The sequence below is a fragment of the Oncorhynchus gorbuscha genome, linkage group LG05 (assembly GCF_021184085.1).
Source record: "Oncorhynchus gorbuscha isolate QuinsamMale2020 ecotype Even-year linkage group LG05, OgorEven_v1.0, whole genome shotgun sequence".
Lineage (NCBI taxonomy): Eukaryota > Metazoa > Chordata > Actinopteri > Salmoniformes > Salmonidae > Oncorhynchus > Oncorhynchus gorbuscha.
The window spans coordinates 38,852,343-38,870,563 of record NC_060177.1 but is presented as its reverse complement, the minus strand read 5'-3'; the positions used below and the strand labels follow the sequence as shown (position 1 = coordinate 38,870,563).

The 18,221-nt window shown below is 45.5% G+C and overlaps 1 protein-coding gene across 1 annotated transcript in view; it reads right to left on the bottom strand.

The window, feature by feature from the left end:
- LOC124034872 (SH3 and multiple ankyrin repeat domains protein 2-like) overlaps nucleotides 1-18,221 on the bottom strand; it is a 177,076-nt gene that overhangs the window by 94,252 nt on the left and 64,603 nt on the right. Inside the window, 4 exon segments of the mRNA XM_046348281.1 lie at nucleotides 1,870-1,983; nucleotides 2,675-2,814; nucleotides 7,149-7,336; nucleotides 7,457-7,581. Of these exon segments, the coding sequence (XP_046204237.1) occupies nucleotides 1,870-1,983; nucleotides 2,675-2,814; nucleotides 7,149-7,336; nucleotides 7,457-7,581 (567 nt within the window).

The window sequence follows — 18,221 nt, the reverse complement described above, 5'->3', positions numbered from 1 at the left end:
AGACCTAAGGCCGAGACAATAAGAAGACAGTGGCAGAATAAATTCAATCGCATTTTTGTTTCATCACAAAATCGGAGAGCAACATAGCATATTACTTACTTGACCTACAGCATGGTCCAGCAAGTTAATTTTTACAAAATGTTCAGACCACTAAACAACCATTGATTTAGAACCACAGAGAGTTACCACAGCAAATCGAAAAGTAAATAGGAGCTGTCTTGACTATTCCAACACCATTTCAACTTCCTCATCAAATCACCTGTGCTTAGTCTAACAAAGTGACAACTAAAATATACCAAAAACAATTTAGTCCAATCAACGTAAGCTAAATATGATGTGGCTGTCCATGATTTGTGTGTGTGTGTCCGTGTGTGCGGGCAAGTAGAAAAAACATGTTGACTCACCCTACTTGTAGAGAAACGCCAAGGACATCTTCCTCTCTGTCATACAGCACACACTTACATTTTTTGTTGTCCTAGAATACCTGGCTAAAATGCTCGCTTTGCAATCCTAACTTCCTTTCATGGGCAATGCGGTGCCCCCACACATTGACTCTGTACCGGTACCCCCTGTATATATGGTTACGCTATGGTTATTTTATATTTTATTGCCGCTCCTTAATTATTTGTTACTTTTATTTATTTACTTTTTTTAGGTATTTTTGTCTTAAAACTGCATTGTTGGTTAAGCGCTTGTAAGTAAGTATTCGGCGCATGTGACAAACACAATTTGATTTGATTTTGATGCGCTAGGCTAGCAAGTTAACGCTAGCCTATTACATCTAGCTAGCTACATTGAACTTCCCTCCTCTCAGGCCAGCGCCACACTGTATGCATTTACTGTTGGATCAGAATTGCCGTTGTAATCATTGACCAGTACGGAGAATCAAGTAAAACCACAAGTCCAAATTCCTATCTCCCCCCATGGTTAATTTAAGAAAGGGATGATTATAGCTAGCTAGCTAGCCACCGGAGGACAAAAACACAATGAGATACAACAATTCCAGTTTTTTTTGTGATGTAGTTGGTGTGAAGCCACATCCAAACTGGTTTCCCTTGACACTTTGTTTTGGTGCACCAGGACCATTCCCAGTTGAGCTCACTCAGTTTAGCTCAAAGCTGATTGGCTATTGTTATATTTAAAAAAAAATATATATAAAAGGAGGCCAAATACTCGCTAGCTTCCCTTGCATTCAATGCTACGGACGGCCACAATGTCATAGTCTTTTTGACAGGACAGAGGGATGCTGTTTAGCTCGCTCGGATGCTTTCTCCAGTGAGATACATTCAACCTCTTGCAAATTGAAGGAACATTATGAAAGACAGAGAGACAAATTATGCACATTATTATTTTATGGAAGCCTGGCTTCCCTTTGCATCCATGAATACACACCAACGTTAAAGCTCCACATGTCTGACATCTGACAGTGTGGCTTGAGAGGAGAAGAGGGGGAGGAGAGGGGAGAGAAGGAATGTGGGGGGATCAGGTCTTACCCTCCATTGAACTATCTCCCTCCTCTGTCTCTCTCTCTCTCTACATATTTCTCTCTTGTCAGGTCTGGAAAGATCTCCTAGCCCTTACACACCTTTGGTAGGCAGTCAAATGCTGACGGCTCCACCTAGTGTGTTAATTGGGCTTAGGGGACTTGCCTCCATATTCTTCCAAATCACACCAATCCAATTATTTTGGATCTGTACACACTAAACAGTCCCAGTGCAGAGCCCATCTCCTGGGTGGAAAAGTGAGTCTCAGTGCCCTAGGATGCCACCAGTGGGATCCATGGAGCAGAAATCTTCCCTCCTCCTCCTCAGAGATCCCCAACCACTCTCCTATTCCCAAATATCTGGGTCAGCATGCTTAATGACTTACGCATCCTCTCCTCGCTGGGCTTGGCAGGAATCTCCTCCACGCACTCCGCAGGAAACCAGCCCACCTGGCCCCGGGCACTGCCTTCCCAGAAGCCCCCCTCTCCGATGCTCAGAACTGGAGCGAGGGGAGGGGAGTGTGGTGAGAGAGAGAGCGAATCATTATACACAGCACATGTACTGTAGTAAATGTCACTTGCGGATCGCATGGTGCCTGTGTTTATAGAGCTCGCCAGCTTGTAGTCCTAAAAAACTGAAATTAATTACCTCTGGTTTGTTCAGCCATTCCTATGAATGGGGAAAGAATGAGATTTTGGGATAATCGCCGAAAATAAGGTATGAGGTTGACACAGGCTTAGGAGATCTTATACGTTTTGTTGTATGAGCCAGTTAACATTACCTTTAAGAATTATGAATGAAGCCTTTATGTGGTTTATGTGCTTGTTTTAAATACATAAATACTTCTGCAGATGAAGATGATCTCATAGAACACAACGAATAAGATCTGCTAAGCCTGTGTTTACCATAGAACTTATTTTCTGTGCTTATCCAGAAAACACTCTAAACCCCCCCATAAACTTTGGCCAACAAGCCATGGTGGAGTTGTTGCTTACAAAAATACGCCATTATTATTGCTCTCTATCAGTTTATTTCTCAGGGACGACATGCTCAACAAATGATGCACCAGATGTAGCTATATACACAGCCAATTTCCATCTGTGTCACAAATGTTTCCAGTGGTAGAGTAGTGTTAATCGTAATACAATTATATCTGTATGTTCTCTCCTTAACACTCCCTAATGTCTCACCTTTGACCCTGTCGTTCTTGTAGAGGGGGATCTCTCCCTCGGCCTGTGGCCGGTAGGCGTGGACCACCACAAAGTGCCTCCCTGGCACAGCACTGTACAGCTTCCTCCGCTGCACCACCACCTCCACATTACCACTGGGGCTGAGGATGGGACGGAGAGGTGGGAAGGAGGGAAGAGAGGAGGGGATATGGGAGAGAGGGTGAGAGAGAAGAGTAGATAGGAGAGACAGAGGTGGACGGAGGAGGAGTGCATGTTAGCACATGCCACATTTGGCAGAGTATTATAGTATACACAGTATATATTGTAAACTCTTAAGTTACACCGCTGTCCTTCACAGAACCAAGAGGGGAGCGAGGGGTAACGGAAGTGCCTGATTTATGGAGCTTGTAAATGGGGCAGGATGGAAGCTGGCCCACATAAAGTATCGCTGATCCCTGCAGTGGAAAAGAGGACACTGGGTTCACCCACAACACAAACAGACAGGCATCCCAACACAGGGGAGAGAGAAAGAGTCCGTCCTTGCCTTTCTGAGATACATTTGCTTGAGTCCAATGACAGATGAAATCACAAGTTTACTACACTACTGAGATGAACCTAATGTTGTGTATTCACTGGTGTCTGGGTTGATCTGTTGTAGTATTGTATTGGAGCTCCACTTGGTGGTAATCCCCAGCAACAGCACCGTGGTAAGTATTCAAGCACAGCCATACAGAGAGAAAGTGGGATAAAATAAGAGTGATTGAGAGAGAGAGAGAGAGAGAGAGAGAGAGAGAGAGAGAGAGAGAGAGAGAGAGAGAGAGAGAGAGAGAGAGAGAGAGAGAGAGAGAGAGAGAGAGAGAGAGAGAGAGAGAGAGAGAGAGAGAGAGAGAGTAAGTGGGTCGCCTTATCCTGAACACCACTCCCCTCCTCAACCCGGTGTCTATGGAGATCTAGCCCCATTCCAGATCTACACACACATACAGAATTTAATTATCATGTTATTTCATGACTTTTTGGGGAGTAAACATGTTTGACCATTAAATATCATATGTTCCCTAACCCAAAACATAACCCTAACTTTAACCCTAAACCTAACCCTTAAGCTTAAAATAACATTTGAACAAATTCAGGACATGAAAAAAGTCCTGACTTTCCAAAAAAGTTATTGTTTTTCTACCTTGTCAGAACATAAAGGTTAGGAAATTTGTGTGCTGATAAGGTAGAAAAAGAAGCACACACACACACACACACACACACACACACACACACACACACACACACACACACACACACACACACACACACACACACACACACACACACACACACACACACACACACACACACACACACACACACACACACACACACACACACACACACACACACACACACACACACACACACACACTTACTTAGGGGAATACCAGGGTTGTATAAAATAAAATAGGGGGCATGACTTTCCAAACCATAAATAGAAATAAAGAATGTACCGATCAAATGCAAAGACTTACAAATGACATCAGTTCTAGACGCTACATAGCTCAACCCCTTTTGGGAAATATGGGCCAAGAAGGGGTCCATCCTATCACTTTGACCAATTCCATTGATCTCTCTTGATCAGTGACAACAATGGGGAAGGACAGGGAAAAGAGGAGAAAAACGAAGGAGCGTCTCTTCCAGATGATTGGCCATATTCCCTGCTGTGTCTTGGCAATTAGTGGAGTGGCATTGAAAATATGTTGATTAGACAATACTAAAACTTCCTGTGTAAGTTCACTCTGTTAATCAATAATGCCCTTGGAGAGAGAGAGAGAGAGAGAGAGAGAGAGAGAGAGAGAGAGAGAGAGAGAGAGAGAGAGAGAGAGAGAGAGAGAGAGAGAGAGAGAGAGAGAGAGAGAGAGAGACTTGCCTTGACACGTCCTCTCTCAGACGATGCTCAGGCTGATTTTCAGTATAAAGGGATTGTCCACTCAAAATACAATCTAACCTGATTAAATTTCTTTTTCATCCCAATTGATTGTAGAAACAAATCTGGGTCATTTCGGTGGCTGAAAACTACCTTAGCCTTCCAAGCCCAAGCTATAGCCCAAGGCATTAGCTTCGGCAGCTAATATGCATCTTCAGGTTTCAGGTAAGGTTAAAACACTCACTATACTAAGCAAGACTTCCAGAGTCAAATACTGATCTTATTTTATCTTTTAGTCCACATTGTATTTCTGTATTGCAAAGTCTTGGGTAAGAATATCCTTGCAGGAGAGAGGGAATCTGATTTGATTTGTCTAGACTCTCTGGAGAGTATGTGAATTAGGCACAACCTCAGGCTATAGGACGGGGATCCGTCGCCATAGTAGGGAGAAGAGAAACGAGGGAGGAAGTTGCTGAAAAAATGGGATGGAGGGAGTGGGCAGAGGACAGAAGAAAGGCGTCCGCATGCTTCCCACCTGAAACAGTTTGGTAGAGTTCGGAACTGTATACTTGCTACAGCATCTCAAAATTGACAAACAGTACTATTGACGCTTTTATCTTGTTTTTTTGATCTAAGGCCTTTTAGAGATAGGGGGCAGCATTTTCATTGTGGATGAATTGCGTGCCCAAACCTAACTGCCTCCTACTCTGTCCCAGATGGGAATATATGCATATTATTATTACTGGTGGATACAAAACACTCTGAAGTTTATAAAACTGTTTGAATTATGTCTATGAGTATAAGTCCATGTTAGATATGGATGTGCATGCACTTCCCAGGGCTTCCACAAGATGTCACCGTCTTTAGATTCTGGGTTGTATGATTCTACTATAAAGGACGGGCTCATAGGAGCTCTTTTACTGAGTGGTGAAGATATTCTTTCTGATGAAGATATTCAAAGGTAAGTGAATATTTATAGTGTTTTTTATAGCTTCTGTTGACGCCAAAATGGTGGCTATTTCTTTGGCTAATTTGGGTCCTGAGGGTTTTCCGTAAAGTTTTTTTGAAATCTGACACAGCGGTTGCATCTTTTATCAATGTTTATTGTGAGAATTTCGGCAAAATCACCAGATGTTTTAGAATCAATATATATATATATATATATATATATATATATATATATGTACATTATCGAACAAAACAAACAATACATGTATAACATGATGTCCTATGAGTGCCATCTGATGGAGATAATCAAAGGTTAGTGATTCATTTTATCTATATTTCTGCTTTTGTGACTATCTTTGGCTGTGAAAAATGGCTATGTGTGTTTTTGGATTTGGTGGTGATCTAACATAAATATGTGTTGTGTTTTCGCTGTAAAACATTTAAAAAATCGGACACAATGGGTAGATTAACAAGATGTTTAACTTTCATTTGCTGTATTGGACTTGTTAATGTGTGAAAGTTAAATATTTCTTTAAAATATTTTGGGAATTTCCCGCGCCACCTTTTCAGCTGAATGTGGGGGGGGGGGGTGTTCCTTTTGAGGGACTCCTAGCCATAACAAGTTTTAAGAGAGTACTTGAGCACAGTCGTTCAGTTCGGCTAGGCGTCAGCTGAACTGAAACATTTTGACGCCTTAAGGGGGAAATGGAGGTAGAGGATGGACTGAGAGCGGAGAGGAGAGTATGGTGGAATGAGCGGTAAGAGGGAATTAATAAAGAGGGAAAGGCTGATGGATGGAAGGAGAAGGGATTGAAGGAGATGAAGAAGTGGAGAGGACCAGAGGCAAGATGGACATGGGATTGGGAAGGATTTGGAGGGGAGGATGGAGATAAAGTGAAACTCCAATATCCAATCCATCCTCGGTTGCAGTGTTAAACATCCGAAATAGGAAAATGACATGGCTGTCATCATGTCAGGGCAAAAGACACACTTATCCCCTCATTCCCTTTTCGCTTTCCCTTGTTTTCCATCAGTCAGCATGTCTTCTTTCCTCCCGATCTTGGGCTCCCCGAGTTGCGCAGCGCTCTAAGGCACTGCATCTCGGTGCTAGAGGCGTCACTACAGACCCTGGTTCGATTCCAGGCTGTATCACAACCGGCCGTGATTGGGAGCCTGATATGCTGGCGCACAATTTGCTCAGTGTCGTCCGGGTTTGGCCGTGGTAGACTGTCATTCTAAATAAGAATTTGTGCTTAACTGACTTGCCTAGTTAAATAAAATAATAAAATAAATATTCCCCCCTCTCGCCCGATGTTTCTCTTTGTCAAGCTCTTAAATGTTCTCCCTTTATTTCTTTCCCTCCTCACTCTCTCTCTCTCCCTTGTTCCCAGACAGAAGGAATGTGATGGACAGTGTCCGAATGTGTGGATCGAAAGACAGTGCCATTTGTCTGTATTAATCTGTCAAGGAGGACTGTGCAGATCCAAGTTTAAGTCACCAGCAATATAAAGCCTACAGCGTCTAATCCGCAGTGCAAACACACACACAAACATACAGCCACACACATGTACATACGCATACGTGTGTGTGTGTGTGTGCCTACATGTCTGTGTTTCTGCTGCTACTCCTCCTACTGACCTGGGCTGTCTGTGCTGCGTCTGTTGTGTCTGTACATGTGTCTGCGGGTGCGGCCTGCGGGCCTCCTCTCCCAGCCGGTTGAGGGACGGGGACTGACTCCGGGGGACCACCCCCACGCTGGTACTGCGGGACCCCTGGCCCATGGTACTCACAGTACCATTGGGGTTCCCCTGCATCTGCTGGAGCAGCTGTGGAGAGAGGATATGGTGGGAGGTGGAGGTGGGGGGTCCGACCCCCCCGTGTTGGGGTCTGTGGTGCTGGGGGTGTCCCTGGGGCTGGGACCAGTCCTGGGAGGGCCCTTGGCTCACCGTGAGGTTGTTGTCACTGTTGGAGCGCAGCAGGACCCGGGGGGTCGTCAGGGAGCTGCCGCTGCTGCTGGTAGGGGGGAGTGCCCGACGCCGCTTGGAGTATTCCGGGACCTCGTGGAAAGGCACTGGGTATGAGAGAGAGAAAGAAAGAGCAAGAGATAGGGACACTCATTGATTATCTAATAAACCATTTCTACCTGACCCTTGCAAATAGTTGTCTGTGTCTTATGAGCCATTTCACTCTCTGTTCATGATCATGTCTTAGAGAGCTAGACTTTGTGGTGGAGAGACACGTGAGGAACAGAGTAGCACTCCTACCTTTCCTTCACATCTACTGATATGGGACTAGCCTACCTGATAGGTAGGTAGAGAATGAAATGGAGAGCACTCCAAGAGATAACCTTGAATAATTAATTTATTGCCCTGCAATTTTACTCACACACGCAAGCATGTTCGTACTTACGCACTTACTTGCTTACTAACACGCACGCACGCACGCAGACACACGAACACAGAATATCAATCACTACTTGTACGGCGATGTGTCTGATTGATTTTCTTGATGGGAATCAATCAAGATCTATTTTTTTCCCAAAGGCATCCATCTATCCCTTATTGTAAAACAGTTGAAACACACATACTTGCACACACACACACACACACACACACACACACACACACACACACACACACACACACACACACACACACACACACACACACACACACACACACACACACACACACACACACACACACACACACACACACACACACACACACACACACACACACACACACACTTGCCTGGGGGATGTCTGCTCTGCATTATTCAATAGTCCTGTCTGGCCCTCTCATAAACATCCAAGTCATTATGATCTCAGTATGATGATTATTATTATTGCACTGAGTACAGCTGAGCTCCTCTGCCCCACCAGCAATGGTGTGATTGAACCATAATGGAGGGCCATGCTTATTTCCCAGTGGATTTTCAGCATTATATCACACTGACAAGTGTGCAACTGCGGCACTCTCGTCTCCATTCACAATTAAAGCAGTGGAGGAAGGAGCAGGAAGGAGCCTGCTGCAGTTGCACCAAAGACCAAACAACGCTTTCAATGTGAGAAGGTGATCAACAATAGAGCTAGCATTAGCATTTGTTGTTAAACATAGAATTACAGTAGTAGATTGGATGCTAGGATTTTGATCACGGTGGCTAAGTGTCTTACAGGGATTAAATGCTAGTAGCTACAGTACAGCTAGCCACAGGTTAGCCGAGTCTATAGTGCTAAAAGCCCTCCCTTAGCCCGAGCCTCATCTAAGAGGGGTTCAATACACCATTGTTGAGACCGTTTTGCCATCACATCACTTTCTCTCTCCTTCACCAGGGCGTAGAGATGAAGAGAGACGCTAATGAGCTAACATGCTACGGTGCTGGCAGCTCTTCTGCTCATTAGAGGCTGGTGTGTGTGTGTGTGTGTGTGTGTGTGTGTGTGTGTGTGTGTGTGTGTGTGTGTGTGTGTGTGTGTGTGTGTGTGTGTGTGTGTGTGTGTGTGTGTGTGTGTGTGTGTGTGTGTGTGTGTGTGTGTGTGTGTGTGTCTGTTTATATAGGAGATATGAAGCAGCCTGCACTGGACTAGAACCACATGCATTTCACACACACTGTGGGATTTGATACGCACACCTGAGGAAGTGTGTGTGTTAGAGAGAGAGACAGAGACAGAGACAGAGACAGAGAGAGAGACAGAGACAGAGACAGAGACAGAGACAGAGACAGAGACAGAGACAGAGACAGAGAGAGAGAGAGAGAGAGAGAGAGAGGAGAGAGAGAGAGAGAGAGAGAGAGAGAATGTGCTAGCCAAGCGTTTGGCTTTAGCAGAGACTGGAGCCATCTTAATACACCTTCATGCTACCTAACAATAACCATCAACCTGATCAATTCTAACTCAACCTCAACCAGGCCCACTCTGCGTTACAATCCACATCCTGTTTAATTACTAACACATACCCTGACCACAACCACACTTGAAGTAACACTTCACCACAAGAGTATATACCCTGACCACAACCACAACCACAATCTTTGACCACAACCTGGACCACATTGCTATCTTACCACACCCCCAACATTAACGAACCACATTCCAAACACTTACAGTAAACCATAAGAGTGCACAGCTTTTGTGTGAGGAATGAAGACAGTATGCGTGGGAGGATGCTGAACATGCTTGGCGTCACTGACGTGACTACGTTACACACAAAGGCTATGAATACACCTAAATCAAGACAAATTGTCAGGACAGACGCCGGAGATGAGAAGCAGGTACGGGGAGTCAACATTTAATGCGGAACAGACAGGGAACAAGACAGGAACAGCATCAGCACACAGGTATACAACGACAAATGACAATTAATGCAGCGGCGGAGGAACAGAGATGGGGAACTGACAAAGATATAGGGGAGGTAATAAACAGGTGATTGTGTCCAGGTGAGGTCCAATAATACGCTGATGCGCGTAACGGGGAAAGGCAGGTGTATGTACTGATGGTGGAAGGTGTGCGTAATGCGTGAGAGCGGGAGCAGGCGTGACAGAAGCCCCCCTAGGGGCGCCACCCGGCATCCCACCTGGGCGAGCCTGACGGGATAACCGAGGCACGGATAATGGACAAACTGGCTGGGCATAGAGTCCCGACGAACCGGCAGGGGCGTGAGAGTCTGGCGAACCGGCTGAGGCGTGGGAGCCTGGCTAACCGGCTGAGGCGTGGGAGCCTGGCTAACCGGCTGAGGCGTGGGAGCCTGGCTAACCGGCAGGGACGTGGGTGCCTGGCTAACCGGCAGGGGCGTGGGAGTCTGGCGAACCGGCAGGGGCGTGGGAGCCTGGCGAACCGGGTGAAGCGTGGGAGCCTGGCTAACCGGCAGGGGAGTGGGAGCCTGGCAAACCGGCTGAGGCGTGGGAGCCTGGCAAACCGGCCGAGGCGTGGGAGCCTGGCTAACCGGCAGGGGCGTGGGAGCCTGGCAAACCGGCTGAGGCGTGGGAGCCTGGCTAACCGGCAGGGGCGTGGGAGCCTGGCGAACCGGCTGAAGCGTGGGAGCCTGATGACCCGATTGAGGTGTGACAGCCTGGCGATCCGGCTGAGGCCTGACGTGGGATGGGCGACTTCCGAGCCAACCGGGGCAAGAAACCTCTCGAGCCAGCTAGGGAGTGACAGCCCGGCGAGCTGGCTTAGGCACCCCCGGTTCCATCGGTGTCGGCCCTGGACCCGACGTCACCGCCAACTGGAACGTCAGCATGCTTTGTATGATGGCTTCTGCATTCTGTAAGGACTGGCACCGGAGATGAGAAGCAGGTACAGGGAGTCAACATTTAAGACGGAACAGAAAGGGAACAAGACAGGAGCAGCGTCAGCACACGGATATACAACGGCAAACGACAATTAACACAGCATGGGGGAACAGAGATGGGGAACTGACAAATATAGGGGAGGTAATAAACAGGTGATTGAGTCCATGTGAATCCAATAATACACTAATGCGCATGATGGGGGAAGGCAGGTGTGCTTAATGATGGTGGCAGGAGTGTGTAATGCTGGGGAGCCTGGTGCCTTTGAGCACCAGGGAGGGGGAGCAGGAGCAGGCGTGACACAAATAAAACACTACATTTTCTAAAAGAGATATTCAAATTGTTTAAAAAATATATAAAAAAATAACAGTGGATATGAGAGACTAATGCATTAAAATAAATAGGATATATAAAATGGGATAAAAAAAGAAAGATATTATGACTCAAAGCACCTTAAGCAAGGCTACGAATGTGTCTTAAGGTCTTTTAAAAAATTATACAGTTTCTGAGGCCCTCAGATCCTTCGGCAGGCTGTTCCAAAGGCCAGAACCAAGGTGGCTGAAGGTATCCTCACCAAACGTTTTGATTGTGACCTTTGGAACAACTAAAAGGCCAATGCCTAGCACAACTGAGGTGCACTGGATGTAAGGAAAGGAAATGAAAGGAAAGGAAAGGAAAGGAAAGCAAAGGAAAGGAAAGGAAAGGAAAGGAAAGGAAAGGAAAGGGGGATAGCTAGTCAGTTGTAAAACTGAATGCATTCAACTGAAATGTGTCATCAGCACACGGTGAATAGTGGGTTAACTGCCTTGCTTAGGTTCAGAACGACAGATATTTTACCTTCTCAGCTCGGGGATTCAATCCAGCAACCTTTCGGGTTACTGGCCCAACGCTCCTACTTGCCAGGCAGCATGAAGTTCAAACTTCCCCCATCCTTTGATTGGTTCTATTGTACTGGGCAAACTAAACAAAGTACTTGCAAGTATCTGCCATAGTTTGACCCAAAACTGACAGTCAGACATACATGCAAGTATGCAGTCATGTGCATGCACACACACACATGCACACACTCAGCTCTTAATTGTGCTCTCAATTGTGGAATGTAAAAAGCACACATTCCCTCCGTAGGAATAGAGAACCAAGGAAAAGAGGATGACAAAACATCCAGAGATGTCTTATATAAGAGAGGAAAGCAATCAGTGTGATCTATATCATTTACTGCTGCTCCATAATACTAAGAGAACAAAGGTCAAAGGGCGATGAGTGACCAGCTCTGGTCAGTGTCTTGCAACCAAGGGATTTGACATAATGTAGTGAAACCAATGAAACTATACCAAGCTTTGAAAGAAAACAAAACAAATGCAGTTCTAATAGATCCAGTTTGAGCATATCTCATTGAGAAAATAGCATGTCAGGTGGAAGGAAAGGGTTAAGGAACCAACTGTTTTCACACACAGGCAGATGGATCCATAATGCACCCGGCAGAGCCGTTTTGGTGACGTGTATCATCCACTCATTTTGGTGGGTGTGTTTTCTCCCCCGTGTACCAGGAGAACGATAGATACACTATGTGTCTTCTCGCTGGCTATAATCTACATACAGTAGTTGATTGGTGAAGGAGACTATACATACCTTTTGTAGAAGACTGAATCATAACACATTTATTTGGAAACCACTGAAATGCGTGCCAACGGTACATCTATGACATAACCTATAATCTATCCTACATGTTAAATAACCTCTAGCCTAAAAAGAACGACACATGTAAAAAAATAAAAAATAATTGTATAGGTGCTGCTAGTTTAAATCAGGAGGACAACGCAAATACTACGCTATATTCGTCACATTCAAAAATGTAGAATATATAGAATAACTTACTGGAGCAGATTAAATTATTGAAAGTGTGCCACGCAGGGATAAACAAATATCGCCTGAGAAAGTTGAAAGTGAACGCGCAGCAGCTAAGGAAGAGAATCCCATCTAATTATGAGTCAAAAGCAAATAAAACTTGCACCCAGACTCGTAAAGGTGATAGACCTACCTTCCTTTTTTAAGGCATTGAGAAAAGACTTCATTTTCACCCCTTCTTACGCTACTCCAATATTCAGAATACCTGCATAATCAGTGCACTTTTTAAAACAGCCAAGGAAAAAAAATAAGAAAATAAAATCTCAGAATTCCACGGTGGTCACTGAAGAATGTAGCAGAAGGTACCGTGGACAGCGACTGATGGAGTTTAGCGCCGGGGAAATCTGACGCCCGAGCGCAGCGCACAGGAACCGGCCTGGCAGAGGCGCGAAAGCACACTCACTGCCGCACCGCTAGTCATCTCTCTCTCTCTCTCTCTCTCTCTCTCTCTCTCTCTCTCTCTCTCTCTCTCTCTCTCTCTCTCTCTCTCTCTCTCTCTCTCTCTCTCTCTCTCTCTCTCTCTCTCTCTCGCGAACTTGACATGCTTCATTGACAAATATTGTTAATTCATTAACATGTGATTTCAATCATTTTCTGACTGCACTACTTTTAAATTGAAACAAACTTTTCATACATATTTGCCCATGGTGGAAGTGGCCAAAAAGTTGACACATTTTTGAGCTGAAAAAAAGATAAGCGGTTGAGCTTGATATAATTTGAAAGCTTACCAAGTATTCTATTATTTTAGTTAAACAACTATGTAATTTTTAAAGCTTGTTGTAGCTTAGACTCTATTTTATATAATCTGAAGTGTTTGTGCTGTGCCAGTCATGGCTGAGAAACAGTATCCTCTTGAATACATGGAGGGTGTCATTTCAATCATAGAATATAATTCATAGAATGGACCTATACCTTCAGACCCCTGCAATTTAGCGGGCACACCATTAACATTTAAATTGAATTGAATCTCTAACTTCCAATTACTACCAGAAAGATGGCCGACGGTCCACCCACTTTCAAATGTCAACTTGAATGGGAATGTCTGAAGTATCCCTTTAAAACGTTCTATAACTGGATTCGAACATGCAACCTTTGGAACCAGTGACAGATGCTTACTGGAAGTCTATGAGTATAGCAGTATAGCAGGCTTGTGCATACTGGACACAGAGCCATCAACATGGTATTCATGAGTTTACCTGACTCTGGGGAAGTAGATAAAGTGCCTCATTGACAAAATCCTGAAGAATCGCTTTAAAACAAAAACAAAGTTGTCTATCCAGCAATAGAAAATTGTTTGTGATATTTTTGTTTTAAAGGGATACATCCGGATATTGGCAATGATGCCCATTATCTACATCCCCAGAGTCAGAAAAGCTCCATGATATGATTTGTATGTCTCTGTGTCCAGTATGAAGGAAATTGGAGGAAGTTGCACAAACATGCTAGCAGACACCTATAGACTTCTAGCCACTTCCAGCTATTAAGGTAGGAATGATACAGAGAAGTAACCAAACACTTCAAAATTTGACGTTTGGCACAACTTAGAAATTTGACGTTTGAGAAACATGGACGCATGTTTAATTCTTGCGTGAGACCGTGAGAGCTTTTTGGGTGACGTGATGGTAAGGTGGAGTATGCAAAATGGGTCAACTTTGACCACCCCTATCTCCTGAATATTTTGGCATTCAAGTCCAAAATGTATGGAAGAGTTTGTTGAAATAAAAAGGGGTGCAGCCAGAAAGTGATTAAAATCACATGGAACAACCATAAACACAACGTATCTGTTAATTGCTCAACTTATTCACCCTCTCAACCCCAACCATGTGAAGAAAAAAAATTAACAGCCAATGTTTACTTTTTTAAATATTTGGGGCTATGGCATAATGGCTCACCGACATGGATGAGATGGGTGTCGCTAGATACATGTGGCGTTGGAGCTTTTCAAAGTCAGGGGTTGTGGTCGACAGTGCGCCTCTGCTGTCACATCCAACATGGATCAATTTTAGGTTTTAATGCCGACAAGAGCACTGTATCTGGCTTCACACAGATATGAGCTGAAGAAGGGTAGCCTACCATGAGTTTTATAGCACTTTCAAGACAACCGGGAAAAATACGAGGTCACTGATCTTTATGTTTGAAAGTTGTAGATCTAGAGTGTGTTTGTAAATTCAAATCTGGAGTGCAAGAGTGCGCTCAGAGTGCGCTCAGGGCGTTCGTAAATTCAAACCGTTGTCAGATTGTCTGTTTGTAAATTCAGTGTGTTTCGCTCTCGGAGCGTTCAGAGCGCACACTGGATGTTGTGGCCGAGGAGTAGGGTTGACCCAAGCATTCTGACCATACAACGGCAGTCAAGCACCCAAGCCAACTGGCTAACGTTGGCTAGCTTGCAAGCTACTTCCAGACACAAATGAGAGAACACCTCATTCTGACCATTTTACTCACCCTAGCAGAACAGGTTAGGCTGTTTTTGTGTTATCTAGAGCATTGGTGACAGTAACTGTGCTGCTGACAATTTAATTATGCCTTTTTGCCGATGATTACTGACACCGGCCATATTAAACTTGTGTTGAGCGTTCGTAAATTCCTCAGTTATTCTGCGCTCAAATCAAATCAAACTGTATTTGTCGCATACACATGGTTAGCAGATGTTAATGCGAGTGTAGCGAAATGCTTGTCCTTCTAGTTCCGACAATGCAGTAATATCCAACGAGTAATATAACCTAACACTTTCACAACAATTGCCTTAAACACACAAGTGTAAAAGAATGAATAAGAATATGTACATTAAAATAATCTTAGAATAAGTGATAGTATAGAACGGCATAGGCAAGATGCAGTAGATGGTATAGAGTACAGTATATACATATGAGATGAGTAATGTAGGGTATGTAAACATTATATGAAGTGGCACTCAGACGAGAGTCTTATGTTAAGACATGTTGTCATGTTTTGTCATTTATTATCATGTCTTGTCCCGGGAGGTTCCTTCCAGCGTGGACTCTTTGATTGCACTCGCCATCCGCATAGAACGACGGGTAGATCTTCGTCACCGAGCTCGTGGAAGAGAGCTCGCGTTAACGGTGTTCCCCCTCTCCGCATCTCAACCATCTCCTCCCTCCGGCTCAGAGACTGAGCCCATGCAGCTGGGAGGTATTCGCATCTCGACTAAGGAGAGGGAACGGAGGATCACCAACCGCCTTTGCCTCTATTGCGGTTCTGCTGGACATTTTGTCATTTCATGTCCAGTAAAAGCCAGAGCTCATCAGTAAGCGGAGGGCTACTGGTGAGCGCTACTACTCAGGTCTCTCCATCAAGATCCTGTACTACTTTGTCGGTCCATCTACGCTGGACCGGTTCGGCTGCTTCCTGCAGTGCCTTGATAGACTCTGGGGCTGAGGGTTGTTTTATGGACGAAGCATGGGCTCGGAAACATGACATTCCTCTCAGACAGTTAGGGAAGCCCACGCCCATGTTCGCCTTAGATGGTAGTCTTCTCCCCAGTATCAGATGTGAGACACTACCTTTAACCCTCACAGTATCTGGTAACCATAGTGAGACCATTTCCTTTTTGATTTTTCGTTCACCTTTTACACCTGTTGTTTTGGGTCATCCCTGGCTTGTATGTCATAATCCTTCTATTAATTGGTCTAGTAATTCTATCCTATCCTGGAACGTTTCTTGTCATGTGAAGTGTTTAATGTCTGCTATCCCTCCTGTTTCTTCTGTCCCCTCTTCTCAGGAGGAACCTGGTGATTTGACAGGAGTGCCGGAGGAATATCATGATCTGCGCACGGTCTTCAGTCGGTCCAGAGCCAACTCCCTTCCTCCTCACCGGTCGTATGATTGTTGTATTGATCTCCTTCCGGGGACCACTCCCCCTCGGGGTAGACTATACTCTCTGTCGGCTCCCGAACGTAAGGCTCTCGAGGATTATTTGTCTGTTTCTCTCGACGCCGGTACCGTGGTGCCTTCTTCCTCTCCCGCCGGAGCGGGTTTTTTTTTGTTAAGAAGAAGGACGGTACTCTGCGTACCTGCGTGGATTATCGAGGGCTGAATGACATAACGGTTAAGAATCGTTATCCGCTTCCCCTTATGTCGTCAGCCTTCGAGATTCTGCAGGGAGCCAGGTTCTTTACTAAGTTGGACCTTCGTAACGCTTACCATCTCGTGCGCATCAGAGAGGGGGACGAGTGGAAAACGGCGTTTAACACTCCGTTAGGGCATTTTGAATACCGGGTTCTGCCGTTCGGTCTCGCTAATGCTCCAGCGGTCTTTCAGGCATTAGTTAATGATGTACTGAGAGACATGCTGAACATCTTTGTTTTCGTCTACCTTGACGATATCCTGATTTTTTCACCGTCACTCGAGATTCATGTTCAGCACGTTCGACGTGTACTCCAGCGCCTTTTAGAGAATTGTCTCTACGTGAAGGCTGAGAAGTGCGCCTTTCATGTCTCCTCTGTCACATTTCTCGGTTCTGTTATTTCCGCTGAAGGCATTCAGATGGATCCCGCTAAGGTCCAGGCTGTCAGTGATTGGCCCGCTCCTAAGTCACGTGTCGAGTTGCAGCGCTTTCTAGGTTTCGCTAATTTCTATCGGCATTTCATTCGTAATTTCGGTCAAGTTGCTGCCCCTCTCACAGCTCTTACTTCTGTCAAGACGTGCTTTAAGTGGTCCGGTTCCGCCCAGGGAGCTTTTGATCTCCTCAAGAAGCGTTTTACATCCGCTCCTATCCTTGTTACTCCTGACGTCACTAAACAATTCATTGTCGAGGTTGACGCTTCAGAGGTGGGCGTGGGAGCCATTCTATCCCAGCGCTCCCATTCTGACGATAAGGTCCATCCTTGCGCTTATTTTTCTCATCGCCTGTCGCCATCGGAACGCAACTATGATGTGGGTAACCGCGAACTGCTCGCCATCCGCTTAGCCCTAGGCGAATGGCGACAGTGGTTGGAGGGGCGACCGTTCCTTTGTCGTTTGGACTGACCATAAGAACCTTGAGTACATCCGTTCTGCCAAACGACTTAATGCACGTCAAGCTCGTTGGGCGTTGTTTCTCGCTCGTTTCGAGTTCGTGATTTCTTATCGCCTGGGTAATAAGAACACCAAGCCTGATGCCTTATCCCGTCTCTTTAGTTCTTCTGTGGCTTCTACGGACCCCGAGGGGATTCTCCCTGAAGGGCGTGTTGTCGGGTTGACTGTCTGGGGAATTGAGAGACAGGTAAAGCAAGCACTCACTCACACTGCATCGCCGCGCGCTTGTCCTAGTAACCTTCTTTTCGTTCCTGTCTCTACTCGTCTGGCTGTTCTTCAGTGGGCTCACTCTGCCAAGTTAGCTGGCCACCCCGGCGTTCGGGGTACGCTTGCTTCTATTCGCCAGCGGTTTTGGTGGCCTACTCAGGAGCGTGACACGCGCCGTTTCGTGGCTGCTTGTTCGGACTGCGCGCAGACTAAGTCAGATAACTCTCCTCCTGCCGGTCGTCTCAGACCGCTTCCCATTCCTTCTCGACCATGGTCTCA